A 17,702-nucleotide genomic window follows, 5' to 3' on the forward strand; every position below is an offset into this window, starting at 1 on the left:
GCAAGTGTTTTCCGTCCGAGCAAGTGCTTTGTGATTTGTGGAAGTGTTTTGTCCCTATGGAAGTGTTTTGTCCCTATGAGTCACCGTATATGAGCCACCGTAGATAGCAGTCAGGGAAAAATCTAGCCATATAAATAAAAGTTGTCTTAAAAAACCTTAAGAGTTATCATCAAGCATAGAAGCCGACAAGCTCTTTGCTCATTAATTGTGTCGAAAAGTTGTACGCGGAAAGAGATATGTGCAGACGTAAAAAACACGTTACGACAGGTTCCATCGCCAAATTTTGCGGACTTCTTTAAGACCAAGGGAAACAGAACAGAAAAAACAAGGAATTTAAAAAATCGACAAAGAAAAAATTATCTCAAGTAGGGAGTCTTCTCGATTATTTGCAATCGTGTGCGTCGGCGCTCTTTGAGACTGTATGGCGTCCATGAAAACATAATTTTATTAACCGTTGAAAAGCATTTTATCGGTAATGTTAAGAGGAGTTGTTATTGGATCGTATAACTTTTCTGGTTGTTTCCATATTCATCGTTTTTCATTTGAAAAGATGCTAATAATTGTCACTGAGGCATTTTTAAAATTTTCGAGAAAATTGAGGGTGGGCCCCTTATTTCGTTTAATTGCATGTGTTTCTCACTTTCGCTTAAATGGTGATACCGAATTATTATGCACGCTGATATTGCTAAGTAAACCGTAAGCTCTTCGTATCAATTACAACTTCAGCCGTGATTAAAAGTTTGATGAAGGCTTACAAAAAAAATACCCGTAATCGACATCCGCTGGCTCTTGCTGTTAATTAAAGATATTTTCATTATCCTGTCACCTAGGATTCCTTACCTCTGAATAAAGAAATTTATGGTTTTACTGAACCTACATCTAAGTAATAATACCGTGAATCAGCGGCCGGACGCAACTAGTTATTCTTTAATTAAGGCACTATCCGATATTTGACTATACCGAGTGGATAATATTTGGTGAAATTAATTAAATACGTATTTATCATACTGGAGAATATTTCGAAATAACAGATAATGGTTATGAAGCTTGAAAAACAAACGTTTCTGCTATGTTATATGTCCATTCACTTAACCTTAAACGTGGACAAAATCCAATGGGGTTTTAAAGTCGTGAACTGAAGCGACTACTGAACCAATGGAAACGATTCGTTTCAGTTGTTTAACCATTCTGTGCTCGTGTATAACAAACGCCACTCGTTGGTGGACCCTCCAACAGAAATTTTGTCACTCGGTAACCTCTTCGGAGTTTCATTATCAGTCCCTGGACTCAATATATTGGAACATGCTTAAAACTTTATTTTCAAAACGAAAAAAAGTAACCCAGGTGAAAAGCATTTATAAATGTTGAGTCCCCAGCATTGACGTGGTGAATGTTTGCAGCTGTGTTCATAACTGTTTTCAATTCATTATTTTATTTCCCAAACATCGGCACGCAAGCGGCATCAAGCTGTTTTCACTTATGGAATATCTTCGAAACAATTAGGGAAATGGTCTCGACAATGCTCAACACTTTATGTTATTTCAAGAGTACTTCATTGCAGTTTTTAATATCTTTCCAGTATTTTCGGTTTTTTAAGCAAACCTGTCAGACAACGTTTATTTTATTTACATAGAAAACGGTCTTGTTAAACCAATCTCCCTTTTTAGCATAAACGAACGACAGGTAACGACATTGCCTTAGTTTTCACTCGAAAACGCTAAAGAGAAGTTAAAGTTAAAAACTATATACTGGGCGAAACTGTGAGGGGTTTGCCACACGTTATCAACTCCGTGGTCTAGCGGTTCCGGTGCAATGGAAGAATGGCTAGTTCGGCTCATTTAGAGAGCGGACTTGCAACTGTTGTTGCTATCGTTTGCATTTTATCTGGAATCGTATTTCCATTCGGTTCTCCTTGCACCGGTGAGTATAATGCCATTGTGGTAAATAGCGGAGGACGTTAAGTTTATCGCAGTCTTTATATTTCAGGGAACAGTTGAAGCCCTGTTATCAGGGTTCCATGGGGCGGGGAATGATCAGGATCTTTGCTTTTCAATCATAGTGGAACATCCTCGATCGATATCTCACGGTGGAATCATTTCGATTAAACTGTATTGGCTCTGTACAAAGACATTGCTACTGGTTAGAATCTAGACAAAACTCCATCCAAATTGTATTTTTGCTCTGGGTTGTTCGAGGTGAATCTTTGAGGTCGAGACAAATGTATTTACGCGGAGATCGTATTTTGTCGTCTTATCAGTCATAATGAACCGGCAGGTAATTTCCTACTGCCTGATCGTCGAATGAGACCTGCAATTATCGAATGAGAAGTTGACTATCAAAGAACTTATCTTGAGGAGTACTGAGCAAACCAATTTTAACTATACTGTATTTCGATTGAAAATACGATTCTGAGAATTAATTATAATCGCGCTGCCATCGTTTTCTATTTTTGATTTCCCACAGTCACTTGAAATAAAGTTTGAATTGAATGAAACAGCTGCCCTTGCTACTACTTTCGAGGTTAAAAAAATCTGACTATTCTCACTTTATCGTTCCATTTTATTGTCTCGAAATAACGTTTGTCGGTCAAACACCCTAAAAGCTTTGTGGTCTCAGTGGAGTTCTCCCAAAACGTTTTTTTTTTGTTTAGACCGAAAGTCGAAAGGTAACACATTAAGTTTGAAGCACAGAAACATTGCTATTACTGTACGATTTTCAGCTAGGAAATTTAAAAACTAACGTGGAGTGAAGATGTTCAAAATCGGCATGTAAACAGTTTCCACTGGCTATCTAAATCTACTTCACAAGTGTGTGTTTTTTTTTTTTAAACTAAACATTATATGGTTTAATTTATTTCTAAGGTATTGAACATGGTATGTGTGTGATTTTGCACAGAACATAAAGGGCGTCCGTTACCCTGCGAGCAGTTGGTTTCTCCAGAGAAACCACTGCGTGCAACCGTCTGTTTTTCCATCGAGCATACGCGAGTTCGTCACGCTTCACACGATACATTTGACGTCAGTTCCATTTGCTCGCAAGAAGTGTTTGAATGAAAATTTATCGCCAAAAGCGCCAACGTTCGCCGAAGTATTACCTAGTTTGTGGTCTAAATCTTGTCTAAATTTAAGGCTTTTTTTCCCTCTCGTGCGGGATTGCTGAGCTCGTTGAACACAAAATTATCTCAGCAACAACACGAATTTAACTAGGATATTACGATCGTGGGCCGGTTTGTAAAAGCTGTTTCAAGCCACTAGACGTCATCAAAAGTAAAAACCAGAAGCGCTCTCACAGTCTCAAGGAATCATGAAACGTCTTTCAACACCGCAACCTCGTCCCCAGGGCCTTCGTAATCGCTCGCAGAAGAGTTGGACTTTGATCGCTACATGGTGGGGTCGTTATGTTGGTGAGCGCGTGCACGCGAGCCTATACCTGCTTTTAAACCAGTTTTACCAGTTCAAAGTTAATTTAGTCGGAGCAACTACACAATACAGGGCCACCTTTGAAGGTGCATATATTTAGTGGTTCGTTTGGCTCGTTTGTTTGACTCTGCAGAGGATGAAAGAACGAGGAATAATGTATTTATGCGTTACGTCCTAAGTCTATATATTTAGTGGCTCGTTCGGCTGGGCAGTGGATGACAAAGGAGCAAACTAGCCAGACGAGCCGGCTCGTTCGGGGTGGATGATTAAAAGTGGCCCTGTATTTCTTTAGTTTAGCCATTTATTTGTCCATGGCGCTGGACGACGGTTAACTCCAAAGCTCGCAGTGGTTTCTCTCTCGTCCGGCGTAGGAGAAACCAACTGCTCGCAGGGTAAGCGTACGTACGAGTCATACGCAAATGAGTTTTGTAATCACGAAGACACAACCAACCTCGTCTCTTGGCTCTCTTTTCTCTCTCGGAGGCAGTGGAAAGAGAACCTGGGAACGAGGTTTAGGCACAACATCGGAAATTTTCCTTTGCGTCGTTCACAGATGACGAATACCGTATCATCGAATTCAAGGAACCAATAGAGAACAAGGTAATGAAGGATCACGTGATCAGAAGTGCGGAGGTCATTAGTGAAGGGAGCTGCCGAGTGATGTGTTATATGGAACCCAACTGTGTGTCCATTAATTTCGGACCTTCTCACGGCGGGAAATACAGATGTGAATTGAATAGCGCCACCGATGAAGACCACTTGACCGTCCTCGAGGAAAAGCAAGCTTTTACCTTCCTAGCTATCGAGGTAAATAGTTTCATGCCTGAGTGATATTTTTTTGGCATTCAAAGAAATTGCGGATTACCGCTGCGGAATTTCGTCCAGGGTGAAAGGCTGGAAATCGTGAAGAAGCCAAACATGATAATCAAGTCTTAAATGGCTGGTAGAATATTTGATAAACAGGGAGCGATGGTTACGTGAAGTCGCCCGGACCTTTATTTGTTTCGAAATTAATCATGTTCAGACTTTGACTTACCAATTAGGATTGTTTTACTGTGCTCTTTTAACAGAATCCCTGTAGAGCCAGTCCGTGTTTAAATGGAGGTACTTGTCAAGTTGGATTCACCAGTAAAGGTTTTCGTTGCATCTGTCGCAGTGGATTCCCAGGAACGAACTGTCGTCCAGGTAAATTGCAGTGCGCTTTGTTCTATTCCTGGTCTAACCTGATGTGATACATGTCAAATTTTGTGTTTAAAATCCATATTTCATCCTAATGCAAAGCGAATGGTTAACAGTTATATAATATATGAGTATTCCATTATTTTATTTCAGATATAAAGCTTACGCTAAGATTCAAAGTCTTTAAATGCTACTTACAACTATAATTTCAAGTTGTAAAAGCTGTTTTCATCGGTCTAAAATTATCGTGCCTGCCTTATCAAGGTTTTTCGTGAGTATAAGATATTATCAAAAACTATTACGACCTTTCTGTGGGCTCTTGGTAAAACTGAAATTTCTTTCTCATTGTTAGCAAAGTCTTGCAGCGACTTAAAGAAGCTTGACCCAACAGCTGAAAATGGTACTTACGTCATTGATCCAGATGGTGAAGGAGACATGCTACCATATAACGTCACCTGTGACATGACTGACAAGAATGGAGTTGGCGTGACCGTCATTAGTCACGACAGCGAAAACAGAACGCTGGTGGATGGATGTGAACCTCCAGGTTGTTACGAACGTGACATTAACTACACAGGAGCAAGTCCTCCTCAGCTGGCAAAGCTTGCTAATATTTCCGAACGCTGTGAACAGTTTATCAAGTATGAATGCCTAAACTCTCAACTGTTTAAAAATGAATCGGACAAAGTAATCGGATGGTGGGTATCACGCGATGGCAATTATATGAAGTATTGGGGCGGTGCATCACCTGGTAATGGAGAGCAGATTTGCGCATGCGGGATGAATAATTCGTGCGCAGGCACCGGCCTTGTTTGTAACTGTGATAAGAATGACAATGTGTGGCGAGAAGATAGCGGTTTCCTAACTGACAAGACACATCTTCCAGTTAAACAGCTGAGGTTTGGAGATACTCTTGATACAAACGAGAGCAACGGTGAAGATAAGGAACACGGTTACCATACTCTGGGAAAGTTGAAGTGTTACGATACGATCTGATGGTGACACCATCAGGATTGCCACTCTATTTCTTTTTCAGTGCGTCCACTTTTTAGTGCAGAATGTTAAAGGACTTAAAGAAAGAAGTTCGACGTATCGAGTAATTATACCATGTGATCTCCAAAGACCTTAGAGAGTAAAATAGGTTTCCATGAGTTTTATTTGCTCCTGTTTTAAAATTGACCTTCTTAGCTTGTTTGGATATGCTTTTCTAGGGAAACCTCTCAACAAAAGGCAATAGAAGTGAGAAAGTTTCTAAAATTTATTCTTACATGCGGTACATGATACACCAAATGTCCTGGTTAAGGAGAAAGGGCTTTAAGTATTTTGGGTTAATTTCATGGTAGTGGAGCTTCTCTGAATCAAACGGGTAGCAGTGTGATTTGTTGATAGTTCTGTTTGGTAGTTTGTGAATATTGAAACACCCTAAGGGACTGCAGTCTGATCTAGTATGGTTTTTATGAAACAAATAATGGATTTTGAGTAAAAACTAAACGAAACATAATCAAAAGAAATTTAACATGGTACAGTATAATAGGAAGTGTGATACCAGAAATCGGCCCCTTTCTTTGCTAAGGTGTAGGGACGCAATGCTTTTAGGGTTTTTTAGAGCCCTTGTAGTTGTTATGCAGCATTTATATGAGCAGTGTTCAACCTTTCTTTACCCCGTATAGTAGATTCGCCTAATTGATGTAGGGTGAATCAGACCGAGGCTTATCAAGTACAGTTTTATTTTGAAGGCTGATTTGAAATACTGTAGTTAATTTTACTGGCGAATTGTTTTAAAATTTTCTGAAGGAAGTTCTTGCGACTCGACTAGAAGTAATATTTTGACTCCCGGACTCCCGGCCCCAAATGGCAAATTAACCTCAGACGAATTTATTTCAGTCTTTTGTTCCCCAGGGATTTGATGCTGAACTCTGGAAAAACCCCTTGCAACACAAAGGCTAGAATTTTCTTCTACTTTGAGGCAATCATTTCATCTCTTGTTGGGGCATTCGCACAAAGGAAAATTTTGAGATTTTGGAAAAGACGTCACAAGCGGAACAAGGACCATGGTCTCTCAGGTAGACAGACCCTTATGCCCTTTTGGGATTGAAAGAGTTACTTAAGCGTGTATTAATTTTTTATACACAGCGATCTAGACTAATTTCAGGTGCGTATTACAGCTGGGAAAATTTGTAAATATCCTTTTTTCGTCTTCTCCGGTCGAGAGACTGTCAGGCGTCAGCTTCTAGGCTGGAAAAGAATGGAATGAACTGAGAGACATTTTTTTTCCAGATACGTAGATGTATGCTCTCCGTAACATAGTTGTTCTAGCTTCAGTTAACGACGGCCGGGGTATTTCTGACTGTAGAGAAGGATGTAATACAATCACTGGTGTTCTCAGTACTCATATCCTATAATGCGTATACTAAACTTTTTAGTTTCTTTCCATGTCAGCGACTTTGTCTAGGGCAGTAAAAGGCTGTCATTAATTATTCGCAATAATGATTGTGAAATTTATTGAAGTGTAGGTCCTGATGTAACAGAAATTTCAATACGCATAAATATGCATGGAAATATGAGTAGAAAATTAGATGAGGGCCGTACAGGGAAATATTGACCCGAGGGCGTGGCAAGACGAACCGAGCGCAGCGAGGTCCGTACAAAAACGAGCGAGGACTTATATTCCCCAGCAAGCTACAATAGCTTAGAGAGTAGTTTTTTATTTCCCTGCTTTCGTAGGCAAAAAATGCACGGCTCATGACCGTATGGCAAATCCTGACCGAAAAAGAACCAATCAGAACGCTCGGATTTCCCTCAAGACTACATTGCCATACACTGTATGATAACTGACAGTGTCAAAGAATGTAACTATTTTCTTGTTGGTACGAAATGCACGTGTTCCGCCATGGCATTAATTTAGTCTATTGTTATAAGCATATATACAAGGTTTGACAGTTGTAATGTATGCATCTCAGCTCTCAAACTTTCAAAGTTTATTTCAGCAGCTCACAGTTTGAGCTGCACACCGATCTCTGTTACGGGTCATACGAATATAAATAGCAAAGGATAAAGTACAGATTACATCACTATTGAACTTTACATGTAAATTTTTTTGGTAGTTTGCTGAATATCTTTCGTTAAAATCGTGATTGAAACGAAATCTCTCAAATAGTGAAAAAATGCTAACAGATAAAGTCTGAAGATTTGAAACTGTATTTCTAGATGTATGTATACATGTAATTTACCAGCTTAACCAACAAGATGCAATAAACGAACTTTTATGAATCTGAAATACAACTAATTTAGGAATCGAACCAACAAGGGCCTGAAAATTAACAAACCTTTGTATCTTTTAAAATAAATTCCGTAACATTTTGTCTTGAACATACCCGGGAGAAGATACAATATCAAATACCGATCTGCTCCCAGATTCAGGGAAGAAAAGGCTCAGGACTTGTAGTTGATGTAGTTGAAAAGGAGACAATCCTGGTGAGTGGTTTTCAGTCATAAAACAACACTCAGCCAGACTGATCAATTATTTATTCAAGAAGGGTCCAAGAATCAAAATCCTACTAGTCTAGTAGGGGAGCAGGAATGGTGCAGTGGTGAGAGTGCTCACCTTGCACCAATGTGGCCAGGCTCAATTCTGGTGCCATATGTGGGTTGAGTTTGTTGTTGGTTCCTACCTTGCTCTGGGGGCTTTTGTGCGGGTTCTCCGGTTTTTCTCCCTCCTCAAAACCCAAAATCTCCAAATTCCAATTTGACTCAGATAGAGGACCTGCGTGAAAACCAGCTAAGGCTGATGGGTCCTGATGGGGCTTCCTCTCAAAATATGAATTAATTTATTATTTTGTTTTATGTTTTAAGTCCCTGATGGTTGAGTTTTTTTCAAGACATTCTTGGGGCTCAAATAAAGAAAAGAGGGTAGGCGAGGGCAAGGGAAGTACATTCATAAATCACAAATCTCCTAAGGTATAGAAAAACACATGCAAATGTAATGGGCAGGCAACTTTGAAAGCATATAAAGTTGACCTCAAAATAATATCAATGATTATTGTATTTCTGATTGCATTTGTCTAGGCTTCCCATCTAGGGAAAGGGCAAGAGTAAGCTAGTGAGAATATTTGATGCTGACTTGTTGGAGGGTGGTGATAAGATACTGGAAAAGGAAGGAGAATTAGTTGAGTTTCTATGACTGGCATGTACAATGTACTAATTTAGCTTCAGTAGTTCAAATATGTATTAACTCCAAAACCTACATTATAACACAAACTTTATATTTATTACAAACAATACTACTGTGGTTACCATTACAATATTAGTTACTATGGCAGAGATCATGCCGGGCAACATAAAATTAATTTAATGTCATTGTGTAACAATCAAGCCCCTAAAGTGTTCAACATTTACACACTTGTTAAATGATGTACTATTAAATGATGTACTATTATTTATTTATTATGGTGTAAACAAGTTTGCAACAGACTAAAAATGTGAAAGTCCACGTAAATGTAAACGGTTTTTTACATTGCATTTCTCTCCTATGCCTATCAGTCCATGTTTAAACTTAATAGATATACATGTACTGACTACAAACTGAAGCACTTGGTGTTAAGGTTCATATTTAGTTGTGAGGACTAACAGAAACAAGTCTTGCTCTTCTTTCCAATTCCATCTGTTTAACATGGGTCCACGTCTCTGATGTCAGAGTGTTTTGCCCGTGACTCAGAGACATAAACCGTGACAACAGCAGTAAGAGATGGAAGTCCTCTGCCGTCATGTTGCTACGATCCTGCTGCCTGCTCTTCACAAAGTCGTCCTGAAGAACCTTTTGCATCTCAGGGGTCAGTGAGTACTCTGCCAGTCGTGCCAGACCCAAGAAGGCTCGCATGCGCTCCATGGTAGCTGAAGAAACAGTGCTCAGAACTCTCTCTACAGTCTCAGATGCTTCGTGGGGCCTGAGTACCACATGGCAGTCAGAAGGAAGCAGTGACTTTCCTTCAGAGAGAATCAGGACCAAAAGGTTTGTTGTAAACTCTGTTTTGTAATAATTGAAGTCGTACTCCAGTTTTTGCCAAGAGATGACATTCTCTAGGGCTGTAACATTCTTTACACCATTTCCATTCAGCTGACCAGCTTCTAAAGCTGTCTCATCCACCACTATGTTCGTGCTTTCTGATAACTGGAGCACACTGCTCTTCAGTCGGTTTGCTGTGTCGTCCTTCTTTGGAACAAAGTTCAAGGTGTTCATGTTGTCTAGTGTCATGGACAGGAAGAAACATTTCGGCACCAATTGTTCCACAAGTTTGTGCATCTCTTGGGGGAATGACTCTGATGGTGGACACCCACTGACATTCAACATAAATTTTCCAACAGGCATTATACCAGTCCAGTTGTACACTGAGGAAACCAAGTGAAGAAGTAAATACTCTGCTGCAAGGCGATCACCATACATAACTTGTGTCAACACAGACATCAACTCACCCCTCACCTCGGCCAACTGTTGCATAATGGCAGTTGATGACTCCCCTTTGATGTCACTGGGGACACATGGGTTAGAGTGGGTTAGACAATGAGAAGCCAAGACATGGAGCCGTGGCACAAGTGATGGTGGGGGGTGATGAACAGCTTGCTCTTCTGGAGTGATCAAGTCCTCAGGGCTGGGTCCTAAGGGCTCTTGCACATTATCTACCATATCATGATCGGAGAATACAGCCAGCCCAGGGTCAACAGACAGCACACCAATGAACTCAACCATGTCATTTACCTTGAATGTGCTCTCTTGATCATAGATGTGAATGAGACAAGCTGGACCACATTCATTAGGTAGAGGAAAATTTAGATCAATACCCTGTGGGTGGGATGGAATGTTACTACTGCCTGCTGTTTGAGGGGATCTTGCTCTTTTAGCTTCATCATTACTGTTGCTGTTAGCAACTTGCAAACCTAAAAGAAGTAAGAAACAAAAGAAAAGAATTAAAAAGTATATTGACCAACATGCCAGGATGCATTCAGTGTGGGTTACCCTGAAGATCTTTGGCATGGCCTATAAAATTTGCAGCACACCAGTGTGGGATTGGAGTTCTTGGCATATAGCAGTGTGCACATTTATATTTGCTGGTGCTGGTGTGTTAACGCTTAACTATATAAGGTGACTTGGTGTGATGCCTAATTTCTCTTAAATCCACATTGAATACTGTATCTTGGCCAATAATGGGCATCTTATTTTGAGTACAAAGTTTCCTAGTGAACATAATACAAAGAAAATTGGGATTATTTGAGCAGAGTGGTGTGAGACTTTGGCCGCTTGCCAGGTGCTTGGCAATTTAAAAAGCCTCAGCGTACCTTCAGTCTGGAAGTCTTGCGGAATGCACCCTGAATAACATGGAGCATTTACATACACCAAGCTAGTAATGTCACGCATTTGAGTTGAACACTGTAAATCATACATTCTAAGAAGTTTTTTCTCTAAACCCCTATTCGACCTATTCCATACTTAGGAGTATTTGAAGAGGTTTGCTTGGTCATTCGGACTAATCCTCAGGATACCCCTAGAGGCGGCCCCCTGGGGAGGCCGCTGATTAAAACTTAAGCCTACCGTGTTCAGCGGTTGCTGTTCCCTCGTCCATTTCTTCGTCAAGACTTCTCTTGATTCCTGCGTTTTTCCGCTGGAGTGATTGTGATTGCAAACCGGAAGCCACGTTTCTCCCCGCAAACGTTTTCTTCGCCCATTCAGTCTCACCTGGAATTGGGACGCAGTAAAATGTTTGCCGTTCTTTGGTGACGTTTCTCGGCGACTCCAGACGAAGCTCGAAATTTTCCCCACAGTTCACCATGTCTTGGTACATACCACATCGTAAATTCGACGAATTGTCCGCTTTGTTTACGACTTCATAAGACGCGAGGTAAAACTCTGGGTCGAACATATCCTGCACCATGCACCTGAATCTCACAAGACTCTTCGATTTCAATAGATGACTTGGAACGTCATTCAACGAAGGTACTCTCTCGAGTGCTTCGTTGTTTTGCAGTCGATTCGTGAAGAACTCACGAACTCTTTCATGATCTGGCTTTCTTGCTTCCGTGAATATACCCTCAGCTACGCTTAACGGGTTTGTCAGCCAGTCTTCTACACAAGGCATGGCAGAAAGTATCTTTTAAACCAAGAATGTGTCCGCGGCAAAATTTTCACTCAACCCTCGTGGTAGTTTTCCCGGGAAAATTAGAATTCTGTGCGCATGACATCAAGATGTATACATCAACAAACTCGTACTTGCATGCGGGCTCAAAAAAAGGCCGGGCAGCTCGGCAGGCCATCTTCCGACACTTCGAGGACACTTTGAATGCAATTTCTGCTAATATTTGTCATTTGCTGTGAAAATGTTAGCTGATACTATCCTTATACTATTTATTTCAATGGCTACTGCTCTTCTATCTGAAGGTAAATATCTTTTATTGATAAAAAGCGAAAGTGGGCTTTTATGTACTCAGTTTTCAGGGTATTACTTGATGAGGCATGTCCTTACAGAGTCATGGCCAAAAATTATGATTGTTGAACATATAAAATGTCCACATGAACTGCTTATATGCTGCTAATCTTTTGCCTTAGTCTGTGATAATCCGTCTCATCTGGTCTTCGTGCAAAATAGATTTGAGGGTTATCAATCACAAATATAGTTTATCGGCTCAATTCATCACAGTAATAGGCCATTTCCAAGTTACCTTGTGGCTCTCTGTCAAAACCAGTCTTCGTGCGAAACCATTTATATGAAAATTTGTTCTGCTTTCAGGCTGGTTTTCATGAAAATCAAGCTCATTTTCGTATCAAAGGTTTTGCATAACGTGTTATTTTGAAACAGAGGCACAACGTAACATGGAAATGGCCCATTGAGGAATTAAAAGCGTGAAAATTTAGCATCCTTTATACAGCACTCAGTTTTGATTACTGAAGTTACTTGTACAGTACACGTATGTACAAGTATTATATTTTTACTTCGGTAAGTGTTGCTGTTGTGAATCTTTTTTACAACCAGCTCAATGGCTGGCATGAGAAAACATAATATATACGTAAAGTACATCCATATATAATGACGCAAAAATTCCCTTTGCAAAAGATAAAAAAATTTTGCAGAAATAATTATGCAGTGGAAACAAAAAAAACAATTCTCCTAACAATATTGACAAAAAAATTGCCAAGTGCTTTTGTATTATTTGCTCCATTGCATGAAAATGTGCTGCTTGTGACTTATTCCTCTCAACTGACACAGTTCTTTTCTTCACCTTGGATTTAACACATGTGTGGATAATGGTGCTCTGTTAATATCCCATTTCCCAGTTGAGTAAAAGTACCTGATGATGATGTAGATGGTATTCTGTTAGGAAAGTTCATAAAATACTGGCCATTTACCTTCACTAAACAAGCATCTTGTTAAGGAGAAGTGATAACATTGCAAGTCACTTCAACGTACAGAATTCAAGTTGATATTGTCTGGTGTTTTGGTTCAGTTATTGAGAGTTAAGGATAAGCTTATGTTTTCAGTTACTCACATATATGTAGGTCTGAAATGCATTTGCAAGTACCAGCACTAGACAACTTAAGTTTGACATTGTTATCCTGTTCGTAAACCCAACACCCCTCTTATACTCTTCATGGTCATTTTATATAGCAACCCTTCATTTGTCTTGTTTCAAAGGAATCACCTACTTGCTGGTTTACAGAACAGACAAGTATAAAAAGTTAACTGCAGAGGTTGAGAAGGATAGTAAAAGATGTAAGTTTTAAAATTTCTCTTTATGAAATGTTTCAGACATGTTTGTACATAATTCAATTAGAATAATTAGAGTGCTATGGTATTTATGACTTTAAATCACTACCTTTGAAATGAATGGATGCAGTGCTAGTTTTGCACTTTGTATATATATGGATAGATGCTAGCATGAGTCCTGTGAACCACACTCCTTGGCCAGAAACTGTAAATAAATTGTACTTATAAATTTAATGGAGCAGGTACATGTACAATGGTTAGGAAACACCTTAATCATTTACATGGGTAATGTAGAAAAAAGAGCTGGTTCCTGTTCTCATATAATTTTTCAGCTGTTACAACATAAGTGTTTCAGCATTTTTAATAATTCTGTAGACTCCCAGACAAATTGGCTTCAGTTTCTGTAGAAGGCAAACCAAAAATTATTTTTGCATGGTACAGAATTGTAGAAACATGGCTTTCTACCATATTAGAGTTGACAGTTCTATGGTTTGTGCTGTTTGATGCTGTCAAACCCCACTAGGTAGTGGGGATGTCGCAGTGGTGAGAGGGCTTGCCTCCCACCAATGTAACCCGCGTTAGATTCCGGTCAGGTGCGATAAGTGGGTTGAGTTTGTTGTGGGTTCTGGCCTTTCTCTTAAGGTCTTTGTCTGGGTTCTCTGGTTTTTCTTTCTCCACAAAAACCAACATGTCCAAATTCCAATTTGATCAGGATAGAGGACACACATGAAAACCAGCTAAGGCTGATGTGACTTTCTCTCTAAATATTGTAATTTATTTATTTATTTATGGACACTTGCTATCTAAAATTACTTACATGTATCTTAAATTCATTGCTTAAGGTTGAGACATCTCATAAACAATGACATTACCAAGGTCCTTTGTTGTCTATATGTTATTAAGGGTGTAAGGAATCATTAATAAAGATCTTTAGGGTAAATGAACAAGCCACAAGACTTATCAAGAAAATATTATCATCCTGCAAATAATATACACACAACCACATTCTTCCAAAGTGCAAAAAGAGACAAATCATCTGCAGATCAGTAGAGTAAATTATACATGTATGTATGTTGACGCAAGTGTAATTTATTACAAGTAAAAAGGACCAAGTGCTTATCATTTGCATTTTGTGTTACTTGAAGCATATTTTTTTATTTACAGTGGAGAAGAGGAAAGAAAACATTACAGACCTTCCCAGACAAGGTGGTCAGAAAAAGAAAATGGGTGAGCATTCTTCAGAACGTAATAAGCATTATTGTTCTACTGATAATTTTAGATTTTGACCAATGTTACATATTGTAATTTTAAACTGCACATAGTGATGTATTCACCTTTCTTTTGTTAGAGAGAGTGGAAGAGAAACTTAAAAACCACAACAGAGACCTTTCCATGGTGAGTGACTTTTGTACACTGGATATAAGATGTGTTGACACATTTTTAAGTTTTTGTTTTGGCCGATCGGAATCACCAGCTAAATCTTGCTAGAAGTAGTGTGATCCTGATGTATTTTGTTACTCCGGTCAACATGCAGAGGGGTTTGGGTTTTCTTTAGTCATGTTTTGAATTTATTCTTCACCCATGCACATGTATAATCTTCTGGGCCTGGTTACATGTATTTTCAGGTGGGTTAAATCCTAATCCCAGGTTAAGAAAACTTAACCTCTGGTTAAATTTTATCTCCAGGTTAGTTCTGTTGTGTAAAGGTTAGTTAAAATGGATGGAATTTTGTGGAAGGCAATGTTTTTACAGCCTTTCCTTCCGTTGTCTTTGCTCTACCTTGAAAACCAACCTCGCCATATTGTTTCAAATACTCTTTCAGGTTAAGATGAAATCCATATTTGCCATAGGATTTACCTTCACAGCACTCATTGGCATGTTTAACTCCATGTAAGTAAATCCATGTACTTACAGACTGAAGAATGTCCACTCATCTGTGTTAATTTTTTCAGTTGGCTCACAATTCAGTGAAAGTTATAAATGATGAGCACAAGTTATGCATAACAAACTTAATAAGTTCACTTTATTAAAGGAAAACAGAGGCCCAGGGGTTCCGTTAATGTTTTCATCAGGAGGGTATCTGGTTATCACAGGCGGGCAAAACTATTTGAACTGAGCTTGTTAATTATATAAGAAACACTTTCCTATAGATGGTCAAACCATCTGGGGAAAATCGTCCTTAGAACTGTTCAATTTGCCCGGCGCTTGGCCCTTAATGAAACCCGTGGAGGCCACCATATGAGAAAAAACCTATTCAATCACACGGTTATGAACAAATAAATTGTAAAAGTCTAGGTTCGGCTTTTGAACTTAAAAGTGTCAGTGGTCCCAAAATGTTTGTGTTGTTCAAAAATGTATTTGGAAAACAAGAGTGGAATATACATGTTCATGTATATGACTGCTAATCTACAGGAATTTTAAACTTTGTAGAGTTTTCTGTAATAAAAGATTTATCTAATATTTTTAAGAATCTATATAATTTCCATTCTCCGTTGTGTAGTTGTTGATCATTTGTGCACTGTGTATACATAAAAGTATATGCACCATTAATGATTATTAACAGTATCTCACTGTGTTTTCAGTTTTGATGGCAGGGTAGTTGCTAAGCTACCCTTTGTTCCCCACTCATGGCTTCAAGGATTGTCTCACCGTAATTTAATGGGTACAGACTTTACAGACTGCTCCTTCATCTTCCTGTACATTCTCTGCACCATGTCTGTAAGACAGGTAAAATGTGTTTTTGAATCTCCATTAATTTGTGCTTCTAATGCCACTTGTGAGTAGACCTTTTCTTACATGTAACATTAAATAAGCCATGTCCCTGGAGTTGCAAACATTGAAAAAATACAGTGTTTGGTAAAAAACAAAAAGAGCAAAGTCAGAATATTACTGTAAATTTGATTTAAGATTTTCCAAAAGTGCTTTGCAGTATATTTTGTCTCAACTTGTAGGTTGCACTTGTCACTTGATTTATCATTAAATTTCCAAAAATTATATACAAATCTTTTGATGACCTGTAGTGTTAAGAAATTGGAAAAAAATATTTTGCTACGATTATCAGTTAAGCAAGGCACAGCAAAAGTTTGATCACCAGGTTTCAATGTGAAAATCGTGTTGTTGTTACGGGCAACTGGCTGTGTTTCCAGTGGAAACTTGCAGGCCTTTGAAATCATTGGCAGCAAAGCGTGTGAAATTGTAGGCGATGCAACAGGTTACATGACAGGCGATACACGTCTGTTGATATTGTTATCAATGGAAATGAGGTAAGTTGCCCGTGACAACACCCCAATTTTCCGGTCAAAGTTCGTCGCTAAACTTCCGTCGCGCCTTACTCAACTGATAATGGTAGTAAGTTTAGTCAAGTCAAATCAAGTCAAACTTTATTTAGGCAGGGTGGCAGTTATCAGCCATTGGCTGGTATCAACAGGGGCCCTGTGTAAGTCGATGATCCAGGACTCTGAAAACCACATTTCATTTTCCCAATACATTTATCTGGAAATTTTTCAGCAAATTTTAAATTGGTAGGATTGTATGGACAAATGAGAGGAGAGTTAAAACTGTATGCCTCACATTATTTGTGCACCTTAACAGTCTTCAAATTAGATTCACCAAACAATAATTATTATCCTTTCTGGAAAATTTTGCTATTTAAAGAGATCATGCAAGTTGTATTGAATACGGAGCAAAGACTGATATACCGGTATTTTTGTTGATGGAAGTTAGTTTTGGTGTGTTCTCATTCCATAGAATATTCAGAAGCTTCTAGGATTTGCTCCATCACGGGCAGCAAGCAAAGTTGGTGGTCTTCTAACTCCACCTCAGGGAACCAAGTGAAACTGCTTGTAGTGATCTGCCTCCAAGCTCCTTTTCATGCCACTTTGTAGTAAACTGAAGACAGTTTCTGCATTGCATGATACAGATAAGAACAGAAGTCTGCTCAGCTACATATGATGTCCGTTTCAGTGGCTGCTCCTGATGCACCAAAAAGTAAAGACATTCTCACGAGTGCATATTGATGCACTTGTCCTTCACTAGATCTACCTCTGTTTTTGACATGATGTTTTGTCTACAGTCCTTTCAGTAGAAAAGGTCTAAAAGTCCTGTACTGTTCCATGTTTTTAATAAATGTTGCTTGCTAGACTTGCCACAACTTGACCTTTATTCATTTCCCTCCAGTGAAGTGACAGGGTAATCTTTGAGGGAAGAAGTCGTGAGCACGAGCGACCTGAAACCAACAGGGCAGGAAAGAATTATTGGAAAGGGCTTTTAGAAAGTCTAGTTGCATGCATGCAATTGTCTTTACTGATTGTCATGTCTCTGTTTTTTGTTTGTTCTGAGAAATTATGTGGTAAAT

General features: G+C 39.1%; 3 protein-coding genes across 4 annotated transcripts; 2 read left to right on the forward strand and 1 right to left on the reverse strand.

Moving 5' to 3' along the window:
- The first annotated feature begins 1,470 nt into the window (after positions 1–1,470).
- On the forward strand, positions 1,471–7,880 carry LOC110040499 (neurexin-4-like). Its single transcript, XM_020745740.2, has 4 exons — positions 1,471–1,920; positions 3,973–4,226; positions 4,490–4,604; positions 4,951–7,880. The coding sequence occupies exons 1-4, from the start codon at positions 1,821–1,823 to the stop codon at positions 5,592–5,594; spliced, it is 1,113 nt and encodes a 370-aa protein (XP_020601399.2). The 5' UTR covers positions 1,471–1,820; the 3' UTR covers positions 5,595–7,880.
- A 963-nt stretch (positions 7,881–8,843) lies between these two features.
- On the reverse strand, positions 8,844–11,824 carry LOC110040497 (mini-chromosome maintenance complex-binding protein-like). Of its 2 annotated transcripts, XM_089274814.1 has the most exons (3): positions 11,182–11,824; positions 10,068–10,529; positions 8,844–9,983 (listed from the first exon to the last, which is right to left on the reverse strand). In XM_089274814.1, exons 1-3 carry the CDS (start codon positions 11,723–11,725, stop codon positions 9,208–9,210), a joined length of 1,782 nt encoding a protein of 593 aa, XP_089130940.1. In that variant the 5' UTR covers positions 11,726–11,824; the 3' UTR covers positions 8,844–9,207. The 2 variants fall into 2 exon arrangements, with proteins under 2 accessions (XP_089130940.1, XP_020601397.1); XM_020745738.2 differs by having other exon boundaries at positions 8,844–10,529.
- A 49-nt stretch (positions 11,825–11,873) lies between these two features.
- Positions 11,874–17,498, forward strand: LOC110040500 (calcium load-activated calcium channel-like). The gene is made up of 7 exons (XM_020745743.2): positions 11,874–12,024; positions 13,277–13,354; positions 14,513–14,575; positions 14,697–14,743; positions 15,171–15,238; positions 15,931–16,075; positions 17,096–17,498. The coding sequence occupies exons 1-7, from the start codon at positions 11,964–11,966 to the stop codon at positions 17,180–17,182; spliced, it is 549 nt and encodes a 182-aa protein (XP_020601402.1). The 5' UTR covers positions 11,874–11,963; the 3' UTR covers positions 17,183–17,498.
- Positions 17,499–17,702: the final 204 nt, after the last annotated feature.

Source organism: Orbicella faveolata, unplaced genomic scaffold (genome assembly GCF_042242905.1).
Source record: "Orbicella faveolata isolate gen_17 unplaced genomic scaffold, um_ofav_v1 contig_36, whole genome shotgun sequence".
Taxonomy (NCBI): Eukaryota; Metazoa; Cnidaria; class Anthozoa; order Scleractinia; family Merulinidae; genus Orbicella; species Orbicella faveolata.

Excerpts from the sequence above, each read along its gene's own strand:
- LOC110040499 (XM_020745740.2), top strand. The coding sequence starts at position 1,821 with ATGGCTAGTTCGGCTCATTTAGAGAGCGGACTTGCAACTGTTGTTGCT. Across the intron at positions 1,921-3,972 it reads ATTCGGTTCTCCTTGCACCG|ATGACGAATACCGTATCATC; the intron begins GTGAGTATAATG and ends CGTCGTTCACAG. Across the intron at positions 4,227-4,489 it reads TTACCTTCCTAGCTATCGAG|AATCCCTGTAGAGCCAGTCC; the intron begins GTAAATAGTTTC and ends CTCTTTTAACAG.
- LOC110040497 (XM_020745738.2), bottom strand. The coding sequence starts at position 11,725 with ATGCCTTGTGTAGAAGACTGGCTGACAAACCCGTTAAGCGTAGCTGAG. Across the intron at positions 10,530-11,181 it reads AACAGCAACCGCTGAACACG|GTTTGCAAGTTGCTAACAGC; the intron begins GTAGGCTTAAGT and ends TACTTCTTTTAG.
- LOC110040500 (XM_020745743.2), top strand. The coding sequence starts at position 11,964 with ATGTTAGCTGATACTATCCTTATACTATTTATTTCAATGGCTACTGCT. Across the intron at positions 13,355-14,512 it reads TGAGAAGGATAGTAAAAGAT|TGGAGAAGAGGAAAGAAAAC; the intron begins GTAAGTTTTAAA and ends TTTTATTTACAG. Across the intron at positions 15,239-15,930 it reads ATTGGCATGTTTAACTCCAT|TTTTGATGGCAGGGTAGTTG; the intron begins GTAAGTAAATCC and ends CTGTGTTTTCAG.